Genomic DNA, 25,242 nt, shown 5'->3' on the forward strand with positions numbered 1-25,242 from the left:
AAAAGAACAAATCCAAGAGACCCAAGAACAAACTCCAAAGTCCAGAGATCCAAGCCAAGCAATGGCAAGGGGGGGAGAAAGCCTCCAAGAGAACAGGGGCTGGTTAAAGAGTTTGGCTCGCTCCCTTCTTCAGGGAGGGGGAGGGGTGGTGGTGTAAGGACTCCAATTGGATCAATAACTTCATCTTGTAGGGCTAAAATGACATGCAAAGGGGTGAGCTGGCCTTCTGCTTGGCTCCTGAGGAGACATGATTCAATCCAATTAGGGTTTCAAGCCATTATCTGCACTTACTCTTTCTAAGCTCCTCCCAGGCTGGGATTGTCTCCTCAGCATCCCCCTGGCTGAGCCAGGTGCAGGAGCTGGGGGTTAAGGGGAGTGGGAGCTTAAAGACTTCCCCCTCCCCTGCCCCAGCAAGACTTGGTTTGAGAGTCTCTCTGGAGAAACAGCACAGGTCCCCCAAGGTGTAGGCTCATGGAGGAGTGATGGTGGGAACATGAAGAGATTTCCAGCAGGATGCTGTTGGCTCCTTTGCTCTTCAATGCCAAATAGTTGTGGGGTTTGGGGGTTTGTTTTTCCCTTTTCTTCAGAATGGGGATAGGGAGAGAGGGGAGAAGAGAAAAAAACCAAACCAAACCAAAAACCTGGCCAAGACATCTTCCATCTGTTTGTATTGTCAGGGATTCCCCTGAGTTAGGAAAAGTTCAAGTAAAAAAAAAACAAAAAAACAAACCAGGAAGGGAGGGGGAGGAAAAAAAACCCCAAAATAACCAAAAAGGAAAAAAAAAATCAGCCTAGAATAATTGGTTTGTATATAATGACTGAACTACTATAAATCCACAAGCAACAGTTCAGACACGGTGCCTCTGAAGCCTTCACCCCCTCCCTGCCCCTGCCAGGCACGAGCTGTGTCCTGAGGAGAGGTGGAGGGGGACAACCTCTTCCCCACCTGACTCAGCTCAGGCACAGCAGGAGACAAGAGCCCAACACTACTGCTGAGCTCCTGCAGCAGCTGGAACAGGCATCCCCAGCGTGGTGGTGGCAGAAATGACAGGCGAGCCTGCTAGAGGTCCAAGTGGGGAAGGTGTTGGCACTGAAGAAATCCCTGGAAGAGAGAGAGGGAAGCAGGAGTTAGAGGGAAAGCAGCGTGGCAGCAGCCAGGGCAGCTCAGCAAGCTGACCCTGCTCATCTTTGCAGGTCACTTTGCTGCTGCTTTGTGACGCTGCCAGAGCTGCTGAAATAAGCTGAGACGAAAGATCTCTGCTCCCTGCAGCCCCTGAGGAGGGCACAGAGTTGCACACACTCCCCAGGTGTCACCCTCTGGCTGGCAGGATCAGTGTCCTTCAAACTGCTGCCAAAAACAGCCCCCAGCCAAACCCCATCCAGCAGCAAAGTGCTTTGCAGCAGGGGAAAAGGAGGTCAGGCCACAGCGAGGCCTCACCACCTCCCACCCACCTCTCCCTAGCCCTGCTTGCCCTTGCCACCGGTCCCAGGAGGTGACCTGGTGTCCCATCAGCAGAACTCGCCCTCCTGCATCCCCACAGCACACAGAAATGCTTGAAAATGCCAGACACTAAGAAGAGTTGGTGAGAGAACTGACCTGACATCATACTGGCACTGCTGACAGGAGTGCTGCCACCTGGCATGTTGGAGGAGCCCATCCGAGCTTGGTCTTTCACGATGGGATCTGGACAGAGGACACAACTCTCAGGTGCTGTGCTGTCAGGAGAGCAGCTGGACCACAGAGGGCAGCCCACAGACTCTGTGCTTAGCTGGCACATCAAATAACATCAACCCTCATCTAGCAGAGCACAGAAGCTTCCACCAGCTGCAGTGGAAAGCATCTGAGATGGTACCAAATTGTCACCTAAACGACCAGAGATCACAGAATGGTTTGGAAGGGACCTTGAAGATCATTTAGTTCCAACCCTGTTACAGGCAGGGACACCTCCTGCTAGGCCAGGCTGCTCAAGAATTGTTCACCAGCTCTAATGGGAAGCAAATGCTCCTGTGTTGTGTTCTCACAACTGCCTCAGAAGCCTAAACATCAACAGTTGTGAAGAACAGCAAACATTTCAAACCACTTCCTAATGAAGGTCACATTTCTGCTTGCAAAGCCAAGAGCTGAGGTCTCTGAGGTCCAAATTCAGCAACAAAAGGGAGTATAAAAGTGTCTGTTTCTTAACTGACCTGGTTTTATCCAGGAATCCAGGCACCCAGACACCTGCTGCAACTTTCAGGGGTTTAGCACCACAGCTGCTTCAGCACAGCACTGGGGCAGGGAACACTTGGGTCCCTTGGTGGTGCAGGCAGCAGTGGCCCAGTTTACCTACTAAACACCATCTGCCTCAGCTCCAGCAATCAGGTTTATAATGCCACCATCCACAGCTCCTATCCTGCAGGCCCAGAGGTTCCCAGAGGCAGAGGAAGGCCTCTGTGGAGAGCAGATCACAGGCTCACAAGGATGTGAGGGGTTGGAAGGGACCCAAAATGGTCATTGAGTCCAACCCCCCCCTGTCAGAGCAGGACCACACAGTCTAGCTCAGGTCACAGAGGAACACATCCAGACAGGCCTTGAAAGTCTCCAGAGAAGGAGACTCCACAGCCTCTCTGGGCAGCCTGCTCCAAGGCTCTGTGAGCCTTACAGGAAAGAACTTCCCCCTGGCGCTGAGGTGGAACCTCTGTGCTGCAGCTTACATCCACTGCTCCTCGTCCTACTGCAGGGAGCAAGTGAGCAGAGCCTGGCCCAGAGGCTGGGGTACTTACAGAAGTAGGGGTGTTCCATGGCTTCTCTGGCTGTGAGCCGTGACTGGTGGTCATATCTCAGCAGCTTGTCTAGGAAATCCAGAGCCTCTGGGCTCACCAGGTGCTGGTTCTCGCTGTGCACGAAGCGCTCCCATCGCTTACGAGAGTGTCTGCAGGCAAAGACACCCAGGTCAGGCTGCCCAGGGCACACAGCAGGGCCACAAGCCTTTGCTGTTCCTCTTTTCCTGACTTTTTCCTCTCTCTTTTTCTTTTCTAAGGGCAGGAGCTGTGCCAGGGCAGGGCTGAGCCCTGTCAGACCCCGAGCAGCAGGACGTGTCGTCTCCACACGGCGCCACGGACGCCACAGCCTGAGGGCTTTTGGGTCAGGATGGATTTGCCAGGCCTGAAATCCCAGCAGCTGCTCCTCTCCTGTGCCCCCAACAGTCAGCTCCTGGGTGTTTGGGTAGAGCCACACCAAATAACTCCACAAGGAGAAAAATACTCAAATGGCACTTGAAGCAGCACTTCATCCTCTCCTCTCTCAGGGTAGTGCTGAGAAACAGGGCTTGGGGTTCCCCCCTCCCAGAGTATCTGTCCTTCATGCAGCTCATTTCTTGCCTAGATGACATTTAAATGACCTTTCCTCAAGTCCATTCACAGGTAAAGGACCATGGGAAGCACTGGCACAGCTCTCAAGAGTCCTGGCTCTAATTTCTCACACAAACAAGTTTTTGTTTACTTCAAGGACAAAGCAGGAGCTGTTCTGGTCCACCAAGACAAGGAACAAGTGACAGGACAGGAGGAAATGGCCTCAAGCTGCCCCAGGGGAGGTTTAAGTTGGACATGAGGAACAATTTCTTCCCCTTGAGGGCTGTCAAGGCCTGGCCCAGGCTGCCCAGGGCAGGGGTGCAGTCCCCATCCCTGGGGAGGGGTTGCATTCGTGGAGATGTGGTGCTGAAGGCCATGGTTTGGTGGTGCCCTGGCAGTGCTGGGTTTGAGGGTTGGACTTGGATGACCTTAAAGGTCTCTTTCAACCAAACCAACTCCAAGTGGTTCTGAGCTGCTCTGGCCCTTGGCTCACCTGCCCAAGATGTCATTGAAACGTGGATCCAGCTCGATGTTGTATTTGTCGATGTAGTCATAGAGATCTTCTGTCCCCAGCACCTTGGCTATCCTCACCAGCTGGGAACAGACAGAGACCCAAGTCACTACTGTGGGGAGACACAACAGTGCCACAGCCAGCTGGGAGATACAGCCCCTTGAGAGCTTGAACTTGATCTCAATGGCCTGAACCAGCAGCCACAAGGTCACCCCCGTGGCTCTGACTTCCCTGGCCACACAGAATCCCAGGCACCACGCACATGCCTCTGCTCAGGCAGCAAGTTGATAACCCAAGAGACCCTAAAGTCCCCGGGACTTGAGACCTTGCAACACTAACTCCCTTTGCAGCACAAGAATATTCAAAACCAACTGAAGGGGAGGCAAGAAAAACTGGTGAGAAGAGCAGGAACTCTGGGAACTGCACATGGAGGGTGAAGCATCACCCTGGAGGGCTCCAGAACGAAGGTCTGAGAGCAGGAGGTCACTGTGCTTGAAGGAAGGACTGCACCTTAGCTCAGATGCAGAGCACACGTTAAAGGATCCAAATTTGGCCTGCAGAACAAAAGACTTCAGAATCTCTATAGAACTGCACCAATTCCACAGCCTCTCCACAGAGGGAAGGGAGGGTGGATGGTGGCAGGGGGTCTACACTCAGCTCTGTGTACCACAGCACACCAGACTTCACAGAACTGCTTCCAGAGGCCTACTGAGGAGCTCAGAAAGTCCAAAGCAATCTGCTTCCATTTATTGGGTCCTGCAAGCTTGAGGAAAGGAAGGAAGCCAGCAGAGAAAGGCTGCCAATCTTCTGGGGGGGAAAAGAAAAATCCCTCATGCAGAAGTGCAAGCAGGAAAGCTTCACTGTGCCAGGAGAGGGAAGACGGCTCAGGAGCAGCTCTCACCTGATCATAGTTGTCATGGCCGTGGAAGAAGGGCTCCTTCCGGAATATCATACTAGCCAACATGCAACCCAAGCTCCACATATCCAGACTGTAGTCATACATCTGTGCAAAACCACAGGGACAATGCAATTGCTCAGGAATGAAGCACAACAGCCTCCCTCCCCACCACAGCCCCCAGCTCCCTCCCCACCACAGCCCCCAGCTCCCTCCCTCTCCAAGCGGAGGGCACCGCGCGGCCGCTCAGCACGGCGCTCCGGTCACCCCAGCTGGGGCAGTGACCAGCAGTTAGCCTCCTTCCATCCCTGCCCTGCTCTTCTCACTGCAGACTTCAGTGTTCTAGCACTGAGGAGCTTGTGCTAAGAAGAGGAAGCACCACAACAAGCCACAAAAGGAGCCAGTGGACCCCACGAGGTTCGTTGGCAGGTGAGGAAGTGCTTCCAGTCAGAGCCAGCAGCATCTGAACGGCACCAGGGCCACTGCCTCCAGCCCAAAGCATCTCCCCAGCTGTCAGCAGATAGGGGATGTCTTTAGAGCCTCAGTCAGAACTTGGTGGAGCCCCACAAGGGCTGGGTTCCCTTTGGGTTCCCTTCCTCTGCCCTGGGTTCCCCTTCCCCTGCCCTGGTGCAAATCAAATGCAGCCTCACCATAAAAATACTCAATGTTTGTATTCCAAGATCCACCTTCAGAGTTGTGTGGCTCTTCCTCACCTCCTGAGGCTGCTCATTACATGGTTTTAATTCAGCAGCTTTACAGCCCCTGCTCTTTGGGGTGCACTTTGGAGCAGACTGTCTTTAGCTTCAGGCCTCCACATACCTGAACTTCAGGCCTCTGGACACCTGAATTTCTGGCTTGCTCCCTCAAAGTGACACAGAATTTCCCTACAACAGGCAAGGAGAAGTGCTGGTAGCTCTTACCTGATAATCTACAAGGAGTTCAGGTCCTTTGAAGTATCTGGAAGCCACTCTGACATTGTACTCTTGGCCAGGGTGATAGAATTCAGCCAGCCCCCAGTCTATTAGTCTAAGCTAGAAAGGGTAGAAAACAGAGGAAAAGCCAAACAAGACAAAGGCTCAAGTGGTGCTCCAGCTCTCCACTGCTGCAGCTTCATCTGCACATCTTCTCTTTTCAATTGATCTGAAGTTGATCAGAGCACCAGCTGAATCCTCTCCCCAAGCTCACATCCCCAACCAGCCCAGATAAGCCACCCCTCCTTACCAACCCCCTTTGTGCCTTGCATTACCCCCCTGAGGGAGCAGGGAAGCAGCCTGCAGAATTTCACTTCCACACAAGGGGTTGCAATCCCCTTGAAGCTGCCTGCTAGCAGCACTACAGAGGAGAACCCAGAAGGGATTCTAGCTTGGCAAGAGCACAGCAGGACCTCTCCTGCCCTCCCACTTCCACCCCCTGGGTACCTTTCTGTGCTCGTGGTCGATCATGACGTTGTGAGGTTTGACATCTCTGTGCATGATTCCCATGCTGTGGCAGTAATCTAGGGCCTGGAGGTGACACAAAAGGAACAGACTCTGCAGTCACAAGAACCTTTCAAGTTCAATCATGTTCAAGAGGATTTCCAACCCCCCCTCAACTTCAATTAGTTGGTAAAACCTCACTCTGCCTGGTGCTATATCCCCAACTAGACTCTCAGAGCACAGAAAACCCTTCCCAGAGCCTCCTCTCAGAGGGAGGTTCCAGCAACAGAGTGCTTTGACTTCACACCTCCTGGGCTTCCTCAGCAAAATGGAATCTCAGAGTCCTTGGGAGCACAGTTACTGACCAAAACAAACCTCTCCTGACCAAACCTCTCCTCTGACCAAAACAACCCCAAACTCCTGAGGAGCAAATATCTGCTTCAGCAGAATGGCCAAAGCCCTTCTGCTTTGTTAGGCTGGGGCACAAAAAGCAGCCAGGAAGCTTTGATGATCTTCTCCTTCTTAAGATCCTAACTCTACAGTATCTCAGGGTGCACAAAGGCTCTGCCAGCCTCAATAAACAAACCAAAAGGGCTGCTGCAGAAACAAAGCTGACCCTGGCTGGCTGGGTATTTTTCTGCCCAGCTCTTCCATAGGTTTTCCCTTTTCCCTTCTCAGTGGCATGAAAACATCTCCATGGGACTAACTGAGGGCAAACCCCAGCAATAACCTCCCCCAGGGAATCAAAAAGCAGCACAACACCAACTCACCTTCAAAATCTCATACATGTAGAATCGGATATCATAGTCTGTTAGTGTCTGGTACAATTGCTGGGGGACACAAACAGCAGTCAGTGACCAGCAGCCAAGCAACACATCCCAGCCCTGCCCACAGAGCAGCCCAGACCTGCCTCTTGCTGCTCTGCCTCCCTCCAAACCCTTCTGAAGGACCAGGAAGCTTCCCTTTGCTGCTCTCTGCCTCCCTCCAAACCCTTCTGAAGGACCAGGAAGCTTCCCTTTGCTGCTCTCTGCCTCTCTCCATCCCTTCTGAAGGAACAGGAAGCTTCCCTTTGCTGCTCTCTGCCTCTCTCCATCCCTTCTGAAGGACCAGGAAGCTTCCCTTTGCTGCTCTCTGCCTCCCTCCAAAGCCTTCTGAAGGACCAGGAAGCTTCCCTTTGCTGCTCTGCCTCTCTCCATCCCTTCTGAAGGAACAGGAAGCTTCCCTTTGCTGCTCTCTGCCTCTCTCCATCCCTTCTGAAGGACCAGGAAGCTTCCCTTTGCTGCTCCCTGCCTCCCTCCAAAGCCTTCTGAAGGACCAGGAAGCTTCCCTTTGCTGCTCTCTGCCTCCCTCCAAAGCCTTCTGAAGGACCAGGAAGCTTCCCTTTGCTGCTCTCTGCCTCTCTCCAAACCCTTCTGAAGGACCAGGAAGCTTCCCTTTGCTGCTCTGCCTCTCTCCATCCCTTGTGAAGGACCAGGAAGCTTCCCTTTGCTGCTCTCTGCCTCTCTCCATCCCTTCTGAAGGAACAGGAAGCTTCCCTTTGCTGCTCTCTGCCTCCCTCCAAACCCTTCTGAAGGACCAGGAAGCTTCCCAAGTTCCTCTGACCCCACAGGCTGTTCCCCTCCTCATATTCCACACCTTGTCCATTTACCATGGAATCAAAGAATGGTTTGGGTTGCAAAGGACTTGAAAGATCAACTAGTTTCAACCCCATGACAGGGACACCTTCCACTAGATCAGGTTGCTCAAGGCCCTGTCCAGCCTGGCTTTGACCACTTGCAGGCTTGGAGTCTCCTCAGCTTCCCTGGGCAACCTGTTCCAGTGCCTCCCCAACCCCACTGCAAAGAATTCCTTCCTCATCTCCAGTCTGAATCTTTCCTCTTCCAGTTTCAATCCTTTCCCTCTCATGCTATCACTACAAGCCCTTCTAGAAAGTTCCTCCTCAGCTTTCCTGCAGGCCCCCAGCTCTGCTCAGAACCCCCAGGTTCCTCTCACTAACTCACTCCTGTTGCCCTCAGCACCCCTGCAGGCTGGGTCTCACAAAGACCAAGGGTGCTCTACAACGTGCAGCAGCTGCTGCAGATGGCACACAGCCATTCTTCTCCTAAGGCAGGTCACTAGGGAAGGGTCACAGAAGTGTTTAAATCCCTCTTCCCAGGACTATGGAAAGCCATGGAAAACAGCTGCCTGCATTTAGAGTGGCTCCAACTGAGAGTTGTACACTGAGCATGAAAGCAAACTGCCTCCAGAAGCAAAGCACTGATGAGCCACAAGGTAAGAGGCTGATGTGCTCTGAAGGTTACAATCTGGAGCCTCATCTTATAACTTCAGTGGCAAAATGGCACTAAAGGTCTAATGCTAAACCTCTGTCCTGAGTGTATTCACCTTTAAAGACAGATCCCATGTTATCACAGAATGGCTTGGGCTGGAAGGGACCTCCAAAGGTCATCCAGTCCAACCCCCCTGCACTCAGCAGGGACATCCTCCCCTGCAGCAGCTTGCTCAGAGCCTTTGTCAAGCCTGACATTGAGTATCTCCAGGCATGAGGCCTCAGCTCCCTCCCTGGGCAACCTGCTGCAGTGTTCCAGCAGCCTCCTGGGGCACAACTTGTTCCTCACCTCCAATCTCAATCTGCTCTGCTCTCATTTCAAACCCCTGCCCCTGCTGCTGTCCCTGCAGGTTGGGAGGGAACGATTCAATAACCTGCCTGCCCCCCCCACCCCTGCCTCTGCCCAGAAGGAGCCCACACTGCAGAGTGGCTTTCAAATGGCAGAAGCTCAGCAGTTCCCAGCCCACAGTGTACCTTGAAGTCTGTGTTGTTTACATGTTCAAAAACCAAAGCAGGTGTCCGAGACTGCAAGAGAGAGAAAATCGTTCAGCTGAGCTCAGGTCAACCTGTTTGCAATCAAGGTGATGAACCCCAGCACCCTGAACCCCAGACTGCTCCTCTGCCCCAGCCAGCCCTGTGACTGCCCCCCAGCCAGAGGAAGCTGCAGCCCCTGGCAGCCCCTGTGCAGCAGGAATGAACTTGTCTCAGCCCTCTGCTGTCTCACCCCCGGGCAGGGCCCCCCCTGCCGAGAGACGTTAATCAGATTAAGAGCTGATCTGATCAAGCAATTCAGAAGGAGGATTTAAGAGCAGGGGAGACTAAAAAGCCAGATCAGAGCTGCAGTTAAATACAGGCAGCTTCCCCCCCCTCAGGCCAGAGCAGCCTTGAAGCTCCTGCCCCACTCACCACAGGGTCTTTGACGATGTCTGCCAGGGTGATGATGTTGGGGCCGCCGCGCAGGTTCTCCAGGATCTTGATCTCCCGCTTGATTTTCTTCTTTTTGACAGGCTGAGGGAGGAGGCAAACCAGAGGCTGAGGCCCAACAGCCCAGCAGAGGGAAGCCACCAAACAGCTCCACACCCAGAGCACCAAAGGCAAGGCACTGAGAGTCAGCCAAGCACACTGGAGCCTTTAACAGCTACGTCTACTGGGGACCCAGCTGCACCATGCCAGCAGGGGCTCAAACACAGAATGGGTTGGGGGGGAAGGGAGCTCCAAAGGCCACCCAGTGCAGCCCCCTGCCCTCAGCAGGGACATCCTCCCCTGCAGCAGCTTGCTCACAGCCTCACCTTGCACAGCTCCAGCCATGGGGCCTCAGCTCCCTCCCTGGGCAACCTGCTGCAGTGTTCCAGCAGCCTCCTGGGGCACAACTTGTTCCTCCCCTCCAATCTCAATCTGCTCTGCTCTCATTTCAAACCCCTGCCCCTGCTGCTGTCCCTGCAGGCCTTTGGGAGCAGTCCCTCTGCAGCCTGCTTGGAGCCCTTCAGCTCCTGGGAGGCTGCTCTGAGGTCTGCCTGGAGCCTTCTCTGCCCCAGGCTGAACAAAGGTGTTTCACCAGTCAATGCAGCACCCAGGAGACCCTCACTCAGTGTGCAGTGGAATGGGCCAAGCACAAATGGAAAGCCTGAGGTTGGCAGTCCCTGTATCTAATCAGTGGCTCTAAGGGACAATGATCCCAGGAGCTGAGAGGCCTGGATGCACATGACAGCAGCCCAGGGCACTGCTGGCTGCAGAAGATGAGAACTCTCCAGTTATCTGCTGGAGTGTGGCTTAGCCCCAAGTCCCATCAGGACTCCTGCAGGACAGAGGCCAACCCCTCAGAGAGCTCTGACTCAATAACCAAGTGCAGGACTCCACGAGGAGGCTCAAAACCATGAGCAAAGGCCCTGAGCAAGGCTCCAAAGCCAGGCTTTAAGACCCTGTGGTACAACAGAAGACTTCTTTTAAGCTAAGTGTTGCCCTTTTCTCAGCCTCCTGATGAGCTCAGAGCTCACCTCTTGCCCAGCCCCCATCTCACCTTGAGGATTTTAACAACTACTTTCTCGTTGTTTGTGATGTTGATGGCTTCAAAGACTTCGCTGTATTTGCCTCGGCCCAGCTTCCTCACCAGCTGGTAGTCATCCTGGTTTCTGTGGAGAGAGAAAGACACACACAGCTCCCAAGTCAGTCACTGCCAGCAGGGCTGGCAAACTGAGCTCCCAACCTGATCCCCTTGCCTGCCCAGGTGAGTGCCTGCTGGCTGTGGGGCAGGCTGGGGATGAGGTCTGCCTGGACCCCAGCAAGGCCTTTGCCACCCTCCCCCCACCCAGCAAGCTCCTGGCCAAGCTGGCAGCCCCTGCCTGGGCCAGCAGCTCTCTGAGCTGGGTGAGGAACTGGCTGGAGGCTGAGCCCAGAGGGTGGTGGTGAATAGTGCCACAGCCAGCTGGCAGCCAGGCCCCAGTGGGGTGCCCCAGGGAGCAGTGCTGGGCCCCAGCCTGGTCAACATCTTCACTGATGATCTGGAGGAGGGGATGGAGTCCAGCAGCAGGAAATGTGCAGCTGACAGCAAGCTGGGGGCAGGGGGTGAGCTGCTGGAGGGCAGAGAGGCTCTGCAGAGGGACCTGGGCAGATGGGCAGAGGCCAAGGGCTGAACACATCCAAGTGCCAGGGGCTGCACATTGGCCACAGCAACCCCAGGCAGTGCTGCAGGCTGGGGGCAGAGTGGCTGAGAGCAGCCAGGCAGAGGGGGACCTGGGGGTGCTGGTCGATGGTAGGCTGAACATGAGCCTGCAGTGTGCCCAGGGGGCCAAGAAGGCCAAGGGCATCCTGGCCTGCATCAGGAACAGTGTGGCCAGCAGGAGCAGGGAGCTCATTGTGCTGTTAAAAACCAACAAAGCTCTGCCCTGCCCAGAGCTGCTCAGGGCAGGCCCAGAGCAGGCTCAGCAGAGGCTGGACATGCCCAGAGGGACAGAGGTGACAAGGGGTGGCCCTCAGGGGTCTGTGCTGTTCTGTATCTCCATCAGGGATATTGACAGGGAGGTTGAGGCACCCTCAGCAAGCCTGCAGAGCATCCCAAGCTGAGTGGTGTGGTTGGCAAGTCTGAAGAACAGGATGGGAGCCTTCCAGAGGCACCTGGACAGGCTGCAGAGGTGGCTGAGGAGAATCTTGTGAGGTTCAGTAAGGCAAAGTGCTGAGGCCCTGCACCTAGGCTGGGGCAATCCCAGGTTTCAGTCCAGGCTGGGGGATGATTTGGAGCAGCCCTGCAGAGGACTTGGGGCTGCTGGGTGAGAGGCTGGGCAGGAGCCAGCAGTGGCCCTTCTGGGCAGCCTGGGCTGCACCCAGAGCAGTGTGGCCAGAGGGGATCCTGCCCCTCTGCTCTGCTCAGACCTCCCCTGCAGGGCTGGGTGCAGCCCTGGGGCCCTCAGCACAGGAAGGACCTGGAGCTGATGGAGAGGGCCCAGGGGAGCCCAGGAAAATGCTCAGGGGCTTGGAGCAGCTCTGCTGAGGGAGCTGGGGGTGCTCAGCCTGGGGAAGAGAAGGCTACAGGCAGACCTCAGAGCAGCCTCCCAGTAGCTGCAGGGGGCTGCAGAGGGACTGCTCCCAAAGGCCTGCAGGGACAGCACCAGGGGCAGGGGTTTGAAATGAGAGCAGAGCAGATTGAGATTGGAGGTGAGGAACAAGTTGTGCCCCAGGAGGCTGCTGGAACACTGCAGCAGGTTGCCCAGGGAGGGAGCTGAGGCCCCATGGCTGGAGCTGTGCAAGGTGAGGCTGGAGAAGGCTGTGAGCAAGCTGCTGCAGGGCAGGATGTCCCTGCTGAGGGCAGGGGGCTGCACTGGGTGGCCTCTGGAGGTCCCCTCCAGCCCAAACCATTCTGGGATTCTATGATTTCAGAACCCAGGAGGTGGCACAAAGCTGAGGGCAGAACTCAGCCTCCTCCCCAGCAGCAGGAGGGCAGAGCTGAAGCTGGGGCTGCTGCTCTCTGATTCCCAGAGGCTTTGGTCAGGAGCTCTGTTTAGCCTCCTCCCTGCCTCAGAAAGCAGCAGTTGAGGCTTTCTCAGGCACTGGCAGAGCCCTGTTTAAATCTGCCCAGTCCCTGCACTTACCACAGGTCAGAAGCAGCTCCAGATGTCTCCTCCCTTACATTTCCAGCCCCAGCCTCCCTGCCCTCTCAGAGGACAACTTCCCTGGCAGGAGCCAGCTCTGAGGGAGCTGCTCCAAAGGTTCTTCAACACAGAAGTTTGGCAAGAAATGGTTTTCCCCCAAGGCAAAGTTGTGATCTTAAGACTGGCCATGCATGCCAGCCACCTGCCCAGGGCCATGGGAGAGCCTGAGCCACCCCAGCTGCCTCAACTGCTCCTATGCCAAACCCCCCAGGGATCAGTCCAGGGGCACAGAACCATCCAAGTGTGGAGGTTGGGAGAGGTCTTGGAGATGAAGCTCACCTGGAGCTCACAATCCCACACCACTGCTGCTAAGTGACTGCCACTAAACCACAGCCCTCAGCACCACATCTCTGCCTCTTAAACACCTCCAGGGCTGGGGACTGCAGCAGCTCCTGGGCAGCCTGGGCCAGTGCTTGAGAACCCTTTCTGGGAAGAAATTTTCCCCTATACCCCACCTAAACCTCCCCTGGGGCAGCCTGAGGCTGCTTCCTTTTGTCCTATCACTTGCTCCTTGGGGGAAGAGACAAATCCCCCCTGGCTCCAGCCTCCTCTCAGGGAGCTGCAGAGAGCCACAAGGTCTCCCCTCAGCCTCCTTTTCCCCAGGCTGAACATCCCCAGAGCTCCCTCAGCTGCTCCTCCCCAGCCCTGCTCTCCAGACCCTTCCACAGCTTTATTGCCCTTCTCTGGACCCTCTCCATCACCTCAGTGTCCTTCCTGAACTGAGGGACCCAGAGCTGAACCCAGTACCTGAGGGGTGGCCTCATCAGGACCAAGCAGAGGGAGATCATGGAAGTGTCAGGGCTGGAAGGGAGCTCAAGGCTCAGGCAGTTCCAACCCCCCTGCCATGGGCAGGGACACCTCACACCACAGCAGGTTGCTCACAGCCACCTCCAGCCTGGCTGCAAACACCTCCAGGCAGGAGGCTTCCACCACCTCCCTGGGCAGCCTGTGCCAGGCTCTCACCACCCTCCTGGGCAACAACTTCTTCCTCACAGCCAATCTGAGTCTCCCCACTTCCAGTTCTGCTCCATCCCCCCCAGTCCTATCCCTCCCTGACACCCTCAATGTCCCTCCCCAGCTTTCTTGGAGCCCCCTGCAGACCCTGGAAGGCCACAGTTAGGCCTCCTCCCTAGAATCCCAGAAGAGTTTGGGCTGGACAAGACCTCCTGGAGCCCAACCCTGGAGCCAGCAGCTCCAGGGCCACCGGACCCTGGCGCCGGCTGCCACAGCCACACACTTCTCCAAGACCTCCAGCCACAGTGACCCCACCAGCTCCCTGGGCAGCCCCTTCCAACCCCTCACCACTCTTGCAGGACAAACCTTTCCCCTACCAGCCAGCCTGCCCCTCCCCTGGCCCAGTCCCAGGCCACTTCCCCTCCTTGCACGGCCTGGGGCTCGCGAGGAGCAGCTCCGGGGCCGGGCGGGCTGCACCCGCCGCCGAGCCCCTGGCCAGGGGGCTGGAGGCCTTCTGGGCCAGCAGGCACAGAGGGAGCAGGCCAGAGACTCACCCCCACTCCACCACGTGGGACTCATAGTCCCAGTACTCGCGGGGCCTGTGTGTGTTGACGTCGGTGTAGACCCTGGCCCTGCTCGGCACGGGTCCGGACATGGCCGACGGCTTGGCTGGCAGCGAGGAGATGGCTCGAGCCAGAGGCCACCTGGGACCACCAAGCTGCACAGAGGAACAGAGGCCTCAGATTCTTCCACCTGCAGAGAGACAGAAAAGCCCCAAAGCCCAGGGTTAAACCCCAATGAACAGCTGGAGAGGCCCTGCAAGCGTCAGCGGCCGGGACCCAGGGCTGCCCAGGAGGAGAGGCTGGAGCCCGGCCTGGGGGCAGCTCCTCTGCTCCCCCTCCCACAGCACAGGCCCACTGCAAGCACAAGCAACCCCCTCCCCACCCCCTCCCCAGCCCTGCAGCTCTCAGGGTGCAGCTTCCAACTGGTGGTTGCCAAAGGAGCCTTCCAAAAGGGCAGAAAGGCAACCTCCAGCCAGCTCCTTCCTGCCAGCTGCAGAGGGGAGGCAGCAGCCAGGGGCAGGGAGCTCTCTGCCCTCCAGAGGAAGGCTTCAGGGAAGGCCAGCTTGGGAGGGACCCCAAGGATCATCTGGTCCAACCTCCCCAGGTGATACTGGAGGTTAGCAGCCAAAGCTCTTCCCTCACTGCAGGCTGCCCAACCATCATCTCTCCCCAGGCAACAGAACCACAGACTGCACCTGGCTGGAAGGGACCCTCCAGGGTCACCCTGCCCAACCTCCTGCCCTCAGCAGGGACCCTCCAGGGTCACCCTGCCCAACCTCCTGCCCTCAGCAGGGACCCTCCAGGGTCACCCTGCCCAACCTCCTGCCCTCAGCAGGGACCCCTCCAACTAGGTCAGGCTGCCCAGGGCCACATCAAGGCTGCCCTTGAATGGCTCCAGGGATGTGGCCTCAACCCCCCCTGGGCAGCCTGTGCCAGAGCCTCCCCAGCCTCACTGTGCAGAGCTTCCTCCTGGTGTCCAACCTAACTCTGCCCTGCTCCCTGCTGCAGTTCCAAACCACTGCCTCTCACCCTATCCCCCCAGGCCCTTCTGAGCAGTCCCTGCCCAGCCTGCCTGCAGCTCCCTCTCAGATACTGAAAAGCAGCTCTGAGGTCTGCCTGGAGCCTCCTCTTCTCCAGGCTGCACCCCCAGCTCCCTCAGCCTGTCCTCACAGCAGAGCTGCTCCAAGCCCCCTGAGCATCTTTGTGGCCTCCTCTGCACCCTCTCCATCAGCTCCAGGTCCTTCCTGTGCTGAGGGCTCCAGAGCTGGGCACAGCCCTGCAGGGGAGGTCAGAGCAGAGGGGCAGGATCCCTCTCTCCACCTCTGGCCATGCTGCTGTTGCTGCAGCCCAGGCTGCCCTTGGCCCCCTCACTGCTGGCTCAGCCCAGCTCTCCTGCAGCAGCACCCCCCATCCACCCCAGCCCCAGAGAGCTGCTCAGAGCAGTTAGCTCAGGCTACCTCACACCAACACAAAATGCCAATCCCTGCCCCATCAGCAGCACCCTGGGGTTTAATGGAGCCTGCTGCAAGGACCCCAAGGAGACCCTGGCTGTGAAGGTGGTGAAGGACATGGGAGGCACAGGGCTGCTGTCCCTCACCCAGCTCCATCCATGCTGAAGCCTCCACCAGGCCCTCAGGGTGCTTTAAGCCTCCTCAGGCGGTGCAGCCCTTGGCAGCACAGCTGGGGGGTGACCTACTGCCACAGAGGCCATGCTGCTGGCAGCTCAGGCACCAGGGCTGGGACACTCCAGGCCAAGGTTAAGAAGGGACAAGGCAGCACTGCCAAGTCCACCAGAGAGGTGGGAGAGGCCACAGCCCCACAAAGGGCAGCCAGGGCCCTGCAGGTGGCAGCTAAGGGGAGAGCATCAAGCAGGACCTACAAACCAGTCTGCTCCTGGCCAACACATCAATCCTCCACCAAAAGCCTCCCAGCAGATTAGGCAGCAGGCACAGAAGGCCTCAGACCATTGGTGTGGTGTGAGTCAGACACCTGGGAACTCAGTGACCACATCCTGGGGCACCAGCAGACACTCCCAGCACAGAGATGCAGCCTTCAAACCTGAAGCCCTCTGCTGCTGACTCTCCTCATTCCACCTGCAGCAGGCAGGACATGCACTGCCTCCCTTTCCTACCCAGTCCCTGAATCCCAGCAGGGAGGGGCTGGAAGGGACCTCTGCAGCTCCAGCAGGGCTCCCACAGCAGCCTGCCCAGGAGCACAGTGCCCAGGGGGGGTTGGAAGCTCTCCACACCAGGAGACTCCACAACCTCTCTGGGCAGCCTGCTCCAGGGCTCTGCTCCCTCACACCAAACAACTTTCTCCTCAGGGAACCTCCTGGCTGCCACTCTGTGCCCATTGCTCCTTGTGCTGTCCCTGGGCACCACTGAGCAGAGCCTGGCCCCAGCCTCTTGCCCCCCACAGCTCCTTCAGCTCTTGCTGAGCATTGCTGAGGTCCCCTCTGGGGCTGCTCTTCTGCAGGCTCTCAGCCCCAGGGCTCTCAGCAGCTCCCAGAGCTGCTCCAGGCCCCTCAGTATCTTTGTAGCTTCTGCTGGACTCTCTCCAGCTGTTCCTTATCTCTCTTGAGCTGGGGAGCCCAGAGCTGTGCTGTCCCTTCCAGCCTGTCTCTCAGCCTTGCTCAGAGCCCCCCTTCTGCAGGCTCTCAGCCCTTGGGCTCTCAGCCTTTGCTCCTCACAGAGGCTCCTTGCAGAGCACTCCTTGTGCAGGAGCTAACTGGACCAAGGCCTCCAAGATGAGTTAGCAGTTTGAATTTTGCAGCAGAGCACAGGGCTGCTCCACCCCAAGCAGCTCCAGCAGCTCAGCTGCAGCAGGAGAAACCAAAGCAGGCAATTAAAAAGCCCAATCAGTCCCAGGGGCCTCAGAGGGCTGCAGGCTCAGGGGGAGGCAGTGCTGTCACGTAGCTCTGGCCTAGCAGGAGCTGCAGCTGGGAGAGGCTGCTCACTGAAGGCCTTCAGGAAGCCATTGGCTGGAGCTTCTAAGAACAGCACACAATGCCTGCTTCCTAAGGTGGGTATTATGGGCTGCTCTTTGGACAGGAAGAGGAGAGAGTCTGCACAGATCATTTGCTTTTGGAGCAAACAAAGTTAGATCCATACCCAGCTCACCCTGCCCCAAAGCTTCCCCTCTCTGCTCCAAGCTGCTACAGGATCCTCTCTGGACCCTCTGCCAGCATCCTGCCAGTGGTCTGAGAGCTCTTTTCTAACCTAAATGATTCTGTGATGGGCACAAACTGGAACCCAGGAGGTTGCATTTGAACAGGAGGAGAAAGTTGTTTGGTGTGAGGGAGCAGAGCCCTGGAGCAGGCTGCCCAGAGAGGTTGTGGAGTCTCCTGGTGTGGAGAGCTTCCAACCCCCCCTGGGCACTGTGCCCCTGGGCAGGCTGCTGTGGGTGGATGGCTTGGGCTGGGTGATCCCCAGAGGCCCTTCCAACCCAACCATGCTGGGACTCAGGGACATGCAGCAACCTCTAGGTCCTGCTAACAACCCCCAAAGAAGCAGGAGCAGCTTTGAGCACTCCCCAGCAAGCCCCAGGCAGCCCCCAGGGAGCAGCTGCCAGGTTCAGTTTAACTGCAGAGAACATCTTGCAGCAATTCTCTGCTAGCAACAGCCTAGACCTGAGCCTGGGCCTTCAGCAGCTTCAAATCCTCCCTGCAGCTCCTGCCAAGGAAGAATTCAAGAGGCCCACAGGGAACTGCCAGGCCTGGCCACAGGGCAGTGCTCCTGTGCTGGACTCTGTCACCTCCCCTCCTGGGGAGAGCTTCCCCCTCCCTGCTCAGCAGGCAGAAGGTGGCACCTGGCACAGCTGGCACCCTGCAGGCTGCCCTGGCAGTGGCCCTGCTGCCCACCAGCTCTCCCAGCAGCTCTGCCATGCTTAGGTTTCACTTCTGCTCAGCCCTGAGACAGCTACATTTTAACTGAGCTCCCCCAGATCCTCTGCAGGTCTCCAGCAGCTCAGCCTGGCTGGACAGCTGACCCCTGCAGACCTCCAGAGCTGGCCACAGCAGCTGGGCTTTCCCAGCAGCTCCTCCCTCCACCTCCTAAGGGCTTTTACCCCCAGATCACCTCTGAAAGCTCTGCCCTCCCCACCTCTGCCCCACCACCTCCTAGTCTCAGAGCTCAGCCAGTCCTCAGCACACAAAGGAGAAGCTTTGCCCACCACAAGGCTTCCAAGGCTCCTCTAGGATGAGGCTGTGGAGCTGCTGGAGGGCAGTGGCACCAGCCAGCCAGCAGCAGGCTCTGCTGCTCTCCCACACTCTCTGCCCCCACTCCCAGGCTCCCACAGCCCGTGCTGGACATCCTCACTGCCACTGCTCAATGACTCCATCGAGTCACAGGAGCTGCACACATGGCCAGGACTTGGCAAACTCACTCAGCACCAGGGCCTGGGGGCAGCACTCTGCTGCCCTCTCCTCTCTCCCCCAGCAGTCCAGGCCCAGCAGGGAGCACAGGGAAGGTGGTGGGAGCTTTGGAGGCACATCCCTCTGGCTTTGACCTAAAGCCAAGGCACTTGCAGGACTCCACCAGGCAACAACTCTTTTTCTTCCAAGAGCACTACCAAAGGGAAGCTCCCAGCACTGGGGCTGGGGATGCCATCTGCCAAGGCACCCAGCCCTGAGCCTGCCCTCCAGGAGCTCCTGGGCCAGCAGGTGACTTCCTGCAGGCTCCCAGAGGGGAACACTTCAGCACCATGCCAGGATCTTCACAGCTGACATCAGGCCAACTGCTGGCACCCTCTGGACAGTTCCACCTTCCTCATTGCTGCCAAGTGGCAGAGTTGCTCTCCTCCTTGGTCAGCAGGCCCTGGCAGGGCAACCCTTCAGCTGAGCTGACTCTCACACTTCAGGCACAGAGGTCTAGGTAGAACTTAAGGCAAGTGAACATCTGGCAGAGCTGTGACTGAGCTACCATGCAGCTCCTGGAGGTGGGGCCAGGCAGCAGAGCTGAAGGGTAAAGCAGCAGACAACACCTGGCCCTGTCTTCAGGGCAACTCCATCAGCAGCCATTCCCTCCCAGCAGGCACCACCCTGCCAACCACCTTCAGCACCCAGCAGGCTCAGCAGGAGGCACCCAGTGCCAGCCCCTGCCAGGAGCACAGCTCTGACAGAATCCTCTCAAAACTCAGCTGGTAGCTGGGACTGTGACCCCCTGGCCTGTCCCTGGGCACCACTGAACAAGGCCTGCTCCCAGCCTCCTGCCACCCCCCCTTGAAGTCCTGATCAGCACTGAGGAGCTGCCCCCTCAGGCTGCTCTCCTCCAGACAAAGGGGGAAGCCCCAATTCCCTCTCAGGATGCTCTGCCTCCCTCAGCAGCTGCTGAGTGCTGAACCCACCCTCACCACACCAAACAGATCCACACCACTGCTGGCCACACACAAGGACGAGTTTGCACCCTCTGCAGCCACCCTCTGCAGCCACCCAGCAGAGCCTCTGTGCAGCATCCAGATGCAGATGTTGGACCTCTGCCTGGATGCCAGATGTCCTACCCCACCAACACCTGGAGCTCTTCATTTGTAAACTCAGTTGGAAGGAAGCTGGCTGCTGCATGGTGTCCTCAGGGAGCAAAGGGCCTCCTTGTCCTTTGGGAATGCTCAGTCTGCAGAGGGCTGGGATTAACCCTGGCAACAGAGAGACAGCTGTGATAGGACTTGCAGGAGGAGTGCTGCAGGAGCTCTTGGCTCTCCCACACTGGGAGCTCCCCTGTGCTGCATGCCCATGCTCAGCCCTCCTCAGAAGGCTAAACCCAAACACCTACTGACAGCTCAAGCCAGCCCTGTGCTGAGGAGCTGCCTCCTCTGAGGGCTGTGGGAGAGGCACCACTTCACCTCCCTGGACAGGCAGGAGGAGCTCAGGGACACTGCTTCACAAGCTGGTGAGACCTCTCCCACTCAGCACAATCAAGCCCCAGCCTGGGCCAGCACTGCAGAGCTTGCTGCACTCTCCCTACACTCAGCTTCATTAAAAGGAAAGGGGGAAGAGAAAAATCAAGACAACTAACTGCCCTGTGGCTGCTGCAGGAGCAAGGGCAGAGGCTCATCCCTCTGCACAGCTGGGCAGAACAACTTCATGCCCTGAACACTGAGAGACACAACTGTCCCAGCTGGCAACCTGCAGCCAAACCCCACCTCATCCCCCATGATTTTCCAGCTCTCACACATGCTCTCTGCCATCCCCTGCAAGCAAATTGGATGGGTTGGGGTGGAAGGGACCTCCAAAGGTCACCCAGCCCAACCCCCCTGCCCTCAGCAGGGACATCCTCCCCTGCAGCAGCTTGCTCACAGCCTTCTCCAGCCTCCCCTTGCACAGCTCCAGCCATGGGGCCTCAGCTCCCTCCCTGGGCAACCTGCTGCAGTGTTCCAGCAGCCTCCTGGGGCACAACTTGTTCCTCACCTCCAATCTCAATCTGCTCTGCTCTCATTTCAAACCCCTGCCCCTGGTGCAGGCCTTTGGGAGCAGTCCCTCTGCAGCCTGCTTGCAGCCCCCTGCAGGTACTGGCAGGCTGCTCTTAGAGCCTTCTGCTGTCTGGAGCCTTCTCTTCTCCAGGCTGAACACCCTCAGCTCCCTCAGCCTGTGCTCATGGCAGAGCTGCTCCAGCCCCCTGAGCATTTGCCAGGCCTCTCCATCAGCTCCACATCTATCCTGGGCTGAGAGCTCCAGAGCTGGACACAGCCCTGCAGGTGAGGTCTCAGTGGAGCAGAGCAAGACAAGATATCCCTGAAGCCCTGATCCTATGCCTACAGCCCCAGCCCCATCTCTTCTCAACCTCTGCCTGGTGGCTGTGGCACCTTGATGGCAAATGGGAGTCCAAAAGCCAGCTTGTGAAAGCACTCAGCCCTCAGACACAGCACTGATGCCAGCTCAGGAAGCTGCAGCCTCCTCTTCAGAGGGGTGGGTTTCTGTTTGGTTTGGTTTCTAGGTCCAAAGAATTCCTTTGCTCCAATCAGGTTCTGTGAATTCCAGCAAAGTCAGCTCTTGGAAGCTCCTGGAAGGAGGAGAGGAAGGATCCAAGAGTTGCCTTGCAATCAAAAGCAGGTACTGGAGCCAGACTGAGTCACAGCAGTCCTCCTGATCCTAAAAGCTGTGGGGTTTATCCTCTCAGGGCAGTGAGATCTAAGATGGCATCAACCTCATCCAGAGAGCTTATCAAGCAGACACCTGGAGGTTATCAGCTCCACAATGGAGGAGCAGTGGAGGTGGCAGGTCCTGGTAACCCAGAAACAAAGCCCTGCCTCTTCAGAAGTGTGACATGAAGTTAATCACACCACCACAATGTCACCCATTTGCTTCTCCTCTCTTCCTCTCCCTGATTCCTCAGAGGCCAGGAGGGAAAGATAAAGGGAAAATTAGTTCTGGAAGGAGAAAAATGCAGAGCAAGAATCCGAGTGGCAGCTGGAAGGACAGGCACCACCCCATGCCAGTGGGAAGAGTGCCAGCCCTGACCCTTCTGGCCCAGCACAAACACAGCTTCCCCCTCCACAGCTCCACAACCACTTCTTGGCCCCATGGGTCCAACCTCCAACCCATTCCATGCCTGTGTGCCTGACCTGAGCTGCCTGAAACTGCCCCAAACCTCCCAGCCTGAGGCCTCCCCAGGCCTCCCCTCGAGGAATCTGTGGGGACAGGATGAGGGGCAATGGATTGAGGCCTGAGGAGGGCAGACTGAGCCTGGAGATGAGGAAGAAATGCTTCCCAGTGAGGGTGGGGAGGCACTGGCACAGGCTGCCCAGGCTGTCCCCTCCCTGGAGGTGTTCAAGGCCAGGCTGGATGAGGCCCTGAGCAGCCTGGGCTGGAACTGGCTGAGCTTTAAGGTCCCTTCCAACCCAACCCAACCCTTCTGTGCCATCTCTGCATTTCAGCAGGTTTTCCCTCAGCAGTCCCCACCCACTGCTCTGCATCTTCATCCTCACCTCTCAACCAGCTGCTGGCAAGCAAGCAAGCAGCACTTACTGCCCTGGCACCCAGCTGAACCCTGCCTCACTCCATGAGCCATCACCAGCTGGACTCAACCACCTTAAAGATACATCCCAACCTAAATGATTCCATGGGCCAGCTTCCTCCCCACTTCCCAGAGCCTCCTGCCTGCCAGCTTTGCCATCCCTCTTCCAGAGAGGCATCTCCTCAACAGAAGCCATTTCTCCTCCAGCCATCAACCCTGCCAAAGCCAGAGAACCAGCAGTGAATCTCCCACTTGGAAGCCTCTGCTGTCTCCAGAGGGATCTCAGGAGCTGGACTTCCAAGCCCAAGCCATGGGAAGGTCTTCTCCTGAGGGAGGGAAGCAGCCTGCCCTGCAGCTGAGACTGGGCACACTTCTGCTGGTGGAAGCCTCACCCCACTCCAGTTCTCTTCCTGCCCTTCCAGACACAGTCTGTCTCCACAGAGGACATACCACTGCTGGTGGAGTGCCCCCAGGCAGGGCACTGTGCTGCAAGAACTGGAGCATTACCTTAGTCCCAGCTGTGCTCAGCAGCTGACCAAGCTTCACCCTTTCCCCACATGCAGCCTAGAGCCTTCCCAAGCTCAGCCTTCCCAAGCTCAGCCTTCCCAAGCTCAGCCTTCCCAAGCTCAGCCTCCCCTTTCTCACCAGGAGCTTCACCTCTTTCTCCACCACACCACCACCAGGATGCAGAGGACAAGTGATTTCTCTCCACCCAGAATCATCTGTGGTGGCAGAGCCACATCCAACACCCAAGCTGGCAACTCAGCTCTGGTGGAGCCTCAGTATTGTAAGCAACTTTTGATGGCCTTGGAAAGAGAGACTGTCCCAAGAGCAAATCACAGGAGCTGCTCCAAACCAAACACATTGCTGTCTGCATGTGCTGCTCCCTGAACACACAGCTTTGCACCCAGACACCCCCAGTGGCTCTCCTCCTCAGCCACAGAGCTCTTCCCAAGCTGCTCAGAGCTGGCCCAAGCCAGGCTCCTGGAGCACAAGGCACAGTCCTCTCCAAGCAGACCCACACAGAGAGCCCAATTTCACAGCCTGGTAGCAAGGATCAGTGCTCAGAGCAGCTCTCCAAGACCCCCAACCCAGCAACAGGTCAGGATCACAAACCCTGCTCCACCACAGATCCCTCTCACAAGCCTCAGCACGGCCACACAGGGCCCCACACCTGAACCCCACAGGCTCAGGATGCAGACATTCAGCTTGCAGAAGACAAGACACATGTCCTCAGGTGTCCCTGCACAGACCAAGCACTGCTGCCAGCAGACAATGTACCGGTGACCGAGTGTGCATCAGCCAAACTTTATTGGTTGTACCCAGAGCTCTCAGGGGGAAAGAATGAAGTCATCTAACAAACAGCACGGACTGGGCTCCAGCACCTTATCAGCCCTCTCCTTTACAAGGCGTATTTCACCGCCAGCCAGCCAGCCGAGTGCCCCAAGGCACAATGAGCTCAATTACGGCAGAGGCGAGCCTGACCACCGCTGCTTTCGGCAGACGAGAGCCACCGGTGGCAAAAGAATCCCTGCAAACCACCTCCTCCACCCAGAAAGGCCCAGAACGGAGGCCCTGCGCGGCTGGGGGTGGGCGCAAGGAGCAGCAGGCCTCTCCTCGCCCCTCCGCACACCTCGCAGCCCCCCGTGCTTCCGAGCAGGGCGAAGGACGAGGCGAGACGGAGCCTTTGCAGTCAGCAACACCTACACGGCCTCAACCTGCGAACTCGGCGAACCGGGGGGAGGGGAAGGCTACCCTTCCGTGGGGCCCGGCCCTTCCTGCGTGGCCGGGGGGCAGCGGGCGGCCCGAGGCCTGGTCCCAGGCCGGCCCGAGGCCAGGCGAGGCGGCCCCCCGGCCGCGCCCTGCCCTGCCTCTCTCCCCGGGGGCACGGAGACCCCCTCCACGGGCAGAAGGCGGTGGGTCCTGCCCTCCCCGGCGCGCCAGACTCGCCCCTTCCCCCTCACCGCCGTCTTTTCCCCCTCAGCGTCACCAAACCGGGCCCCCCGTCGCGACCCAGCTCTCCTGGGGGGCGGCCCCGGCTCCTCAACCCACACCGTGCCCACAGCGGAGCGGAGGGGATGGGGGGGCACGGGAGACGCGGTAGCGCCTCCCTCCCGTCTCCTCCTCATCCCACCCCCGCCGTGGGGCTCCAGGAGGGGCACCGGAGCCGCCGCGGCCCGCCGGTACCTGCCGCGGCCGCCCGCTCGCCGCCCGCCCGCCGGCCGCACACAGACAATATGGCGGAGGCACAAGGCTCGGCCGCCAGCCGCAGGGACCAGAGCGAGGCGCGCCGGAAGCGGAAACCCCGCCGCGCGCGGGCGCACACGCGCAGGGCCGGCAGGCGGGGGGAGCGCCGCAGGGGCTCATGGGGGATGTAGGCGACGGCGGGAACGGGGCGGCGCGGCCTCGGGCCTTGTCCCTGCTCGGCTGCCCCGTGAGGGGAGGTGGCGGCACTCGGCCTAGCACGGCCCGCCCGCGGCGGTCTGCTTTTCCCCATGGCTCCTGCGGGAGGGGACCTGGCCGTACGCGGAGGCCGCCCCACTCCCGGGCCTCCTGCGTGAGACTCCCGCTGCCGGCCGCCCCTCGGCGGGGCTGTGCGCGGAGCCTGCCGCCAGGTGGCGACTGTGGCCCGCGGAGCCCGGCCGGGTCCCAGGCCCTTCCCCGGGCCTGCGACAGCATGGGCGCGGGAGCGGGGCAGGCATCGCCTGCTGTGCCCTGCGCTGGTGAGGCCACACCTCCATGCCTGGGGGCAGGGTTGGGTCTCTCGCTCCAAGAAGGACACTGAGGGGCTGCAGCAGGTCCAGAGAAGGGCAACCAAGCTGGGGAAGGGTCTGGAGAACAGGGCTGGGGAGGAGCAGCTGAGGGAGCTCTGGGGATGTTCAGCCTGGAGCAAAGGAGGCTGAGGGGAGACCTTCTGGCTCTCTGCAGCTCCCTGAGAGGAGGCTGGAGCCACGTGGGGGTTGGGCTCTTTTCCCAAGGAACAAATGATAGGACAAGAGGAAACGACCTCAGGTTGTCCCAGGCAAGGGTTAGGTGGGACACGAGGAATGATTTTTTTTCCCCCCAGAGTGTTGTCCAGGCCTGGCCCAGGCTGCTCAGGGCTGTGGGGGAGTCCCCATCCCTGAAGGGGTTTCAAATCCATGGAGTTGTGGTGCTGAGG

The 25,242-nt window shown here is 58.2% G+C and overlaps 1 protein-coding gene across 1 annotated transcript; it reads right to left on the reverse strand.

Annotated features, from left to right (window-relative positions):
* Positions 1-870: 870 nt before the first annotated feature.
* Positions 871-24,370, reverse strand: CSNK2A1 (casein kinase 2 alpha 1). Its single transcript, XM_054173595.1, has 13 exons — positions 24,270-24,370; positions 14,128-14,326; positions 10,495-10,606; positions 9,384-9,485; positions 8,952-9,002; positions 6,922-6,981; positions 6,155-6,238; positions 5,657-5,767; positions 4,743-4,844; positions 3,824-3,924; positions 2,764-2,912; positions 1,598-1,684; positions 871-1,102 (listed from the first exon to the last, which is right to left on the reverse strand). The coding sequence occupies exons 2-13, from the start codon at positions 14,226-14,228 to the stop codon at positions 987-989; spliced, it is 1,176 nt and encodes a 391-aa protein (XP_054029570.1). The 5' UTR covers positions 14,229-14,326; positions 24,270-24,370; the 3' UTR covers positions 871-986.
* Between the last annotated feature and the right edge of the window lie 872 nt (positions 24,371-25,242).

Source organism: Dryobates pubescens, chromosome 26 (genome assembly GCF_014839835.1).
Source record: "Dryobates pubescens isolate bDryPub1 chromosome 26, bDryPub1.pri, whole genome shotgun sequence".
In the NCBI taxonomy this organism is placed as follows: domain Eukaryota; kingdom Metazoa; phylum Chordata; class Aves; order Piciformes; family Picidae; genus Dryobates; species Dryobates pubescens.

Coding starts and splice junctions, on each gene's coding strand:
- CSNK2A1 (XM_054173595.1), bottom strand. CDS start 14,228: ATGTCCGGACCCGTGCCGAGCAGGGCCAGGGTCTACACCGACGTCAAC. Junction 5,768..6,154: donor TCGACCACGAGCACAGAAAG/GTACCCAGGGGG, acceptor TACCCTTTCTAG/CTTAGACTAATAGACTGGGG. Junction 2,913..3,823: donor TTCAATGACATCTTGGGCAG/GTGAGCCAAGGG, acceptor CTTTGCCTGCAG/ACACTCTCGTAAGCGATGGG.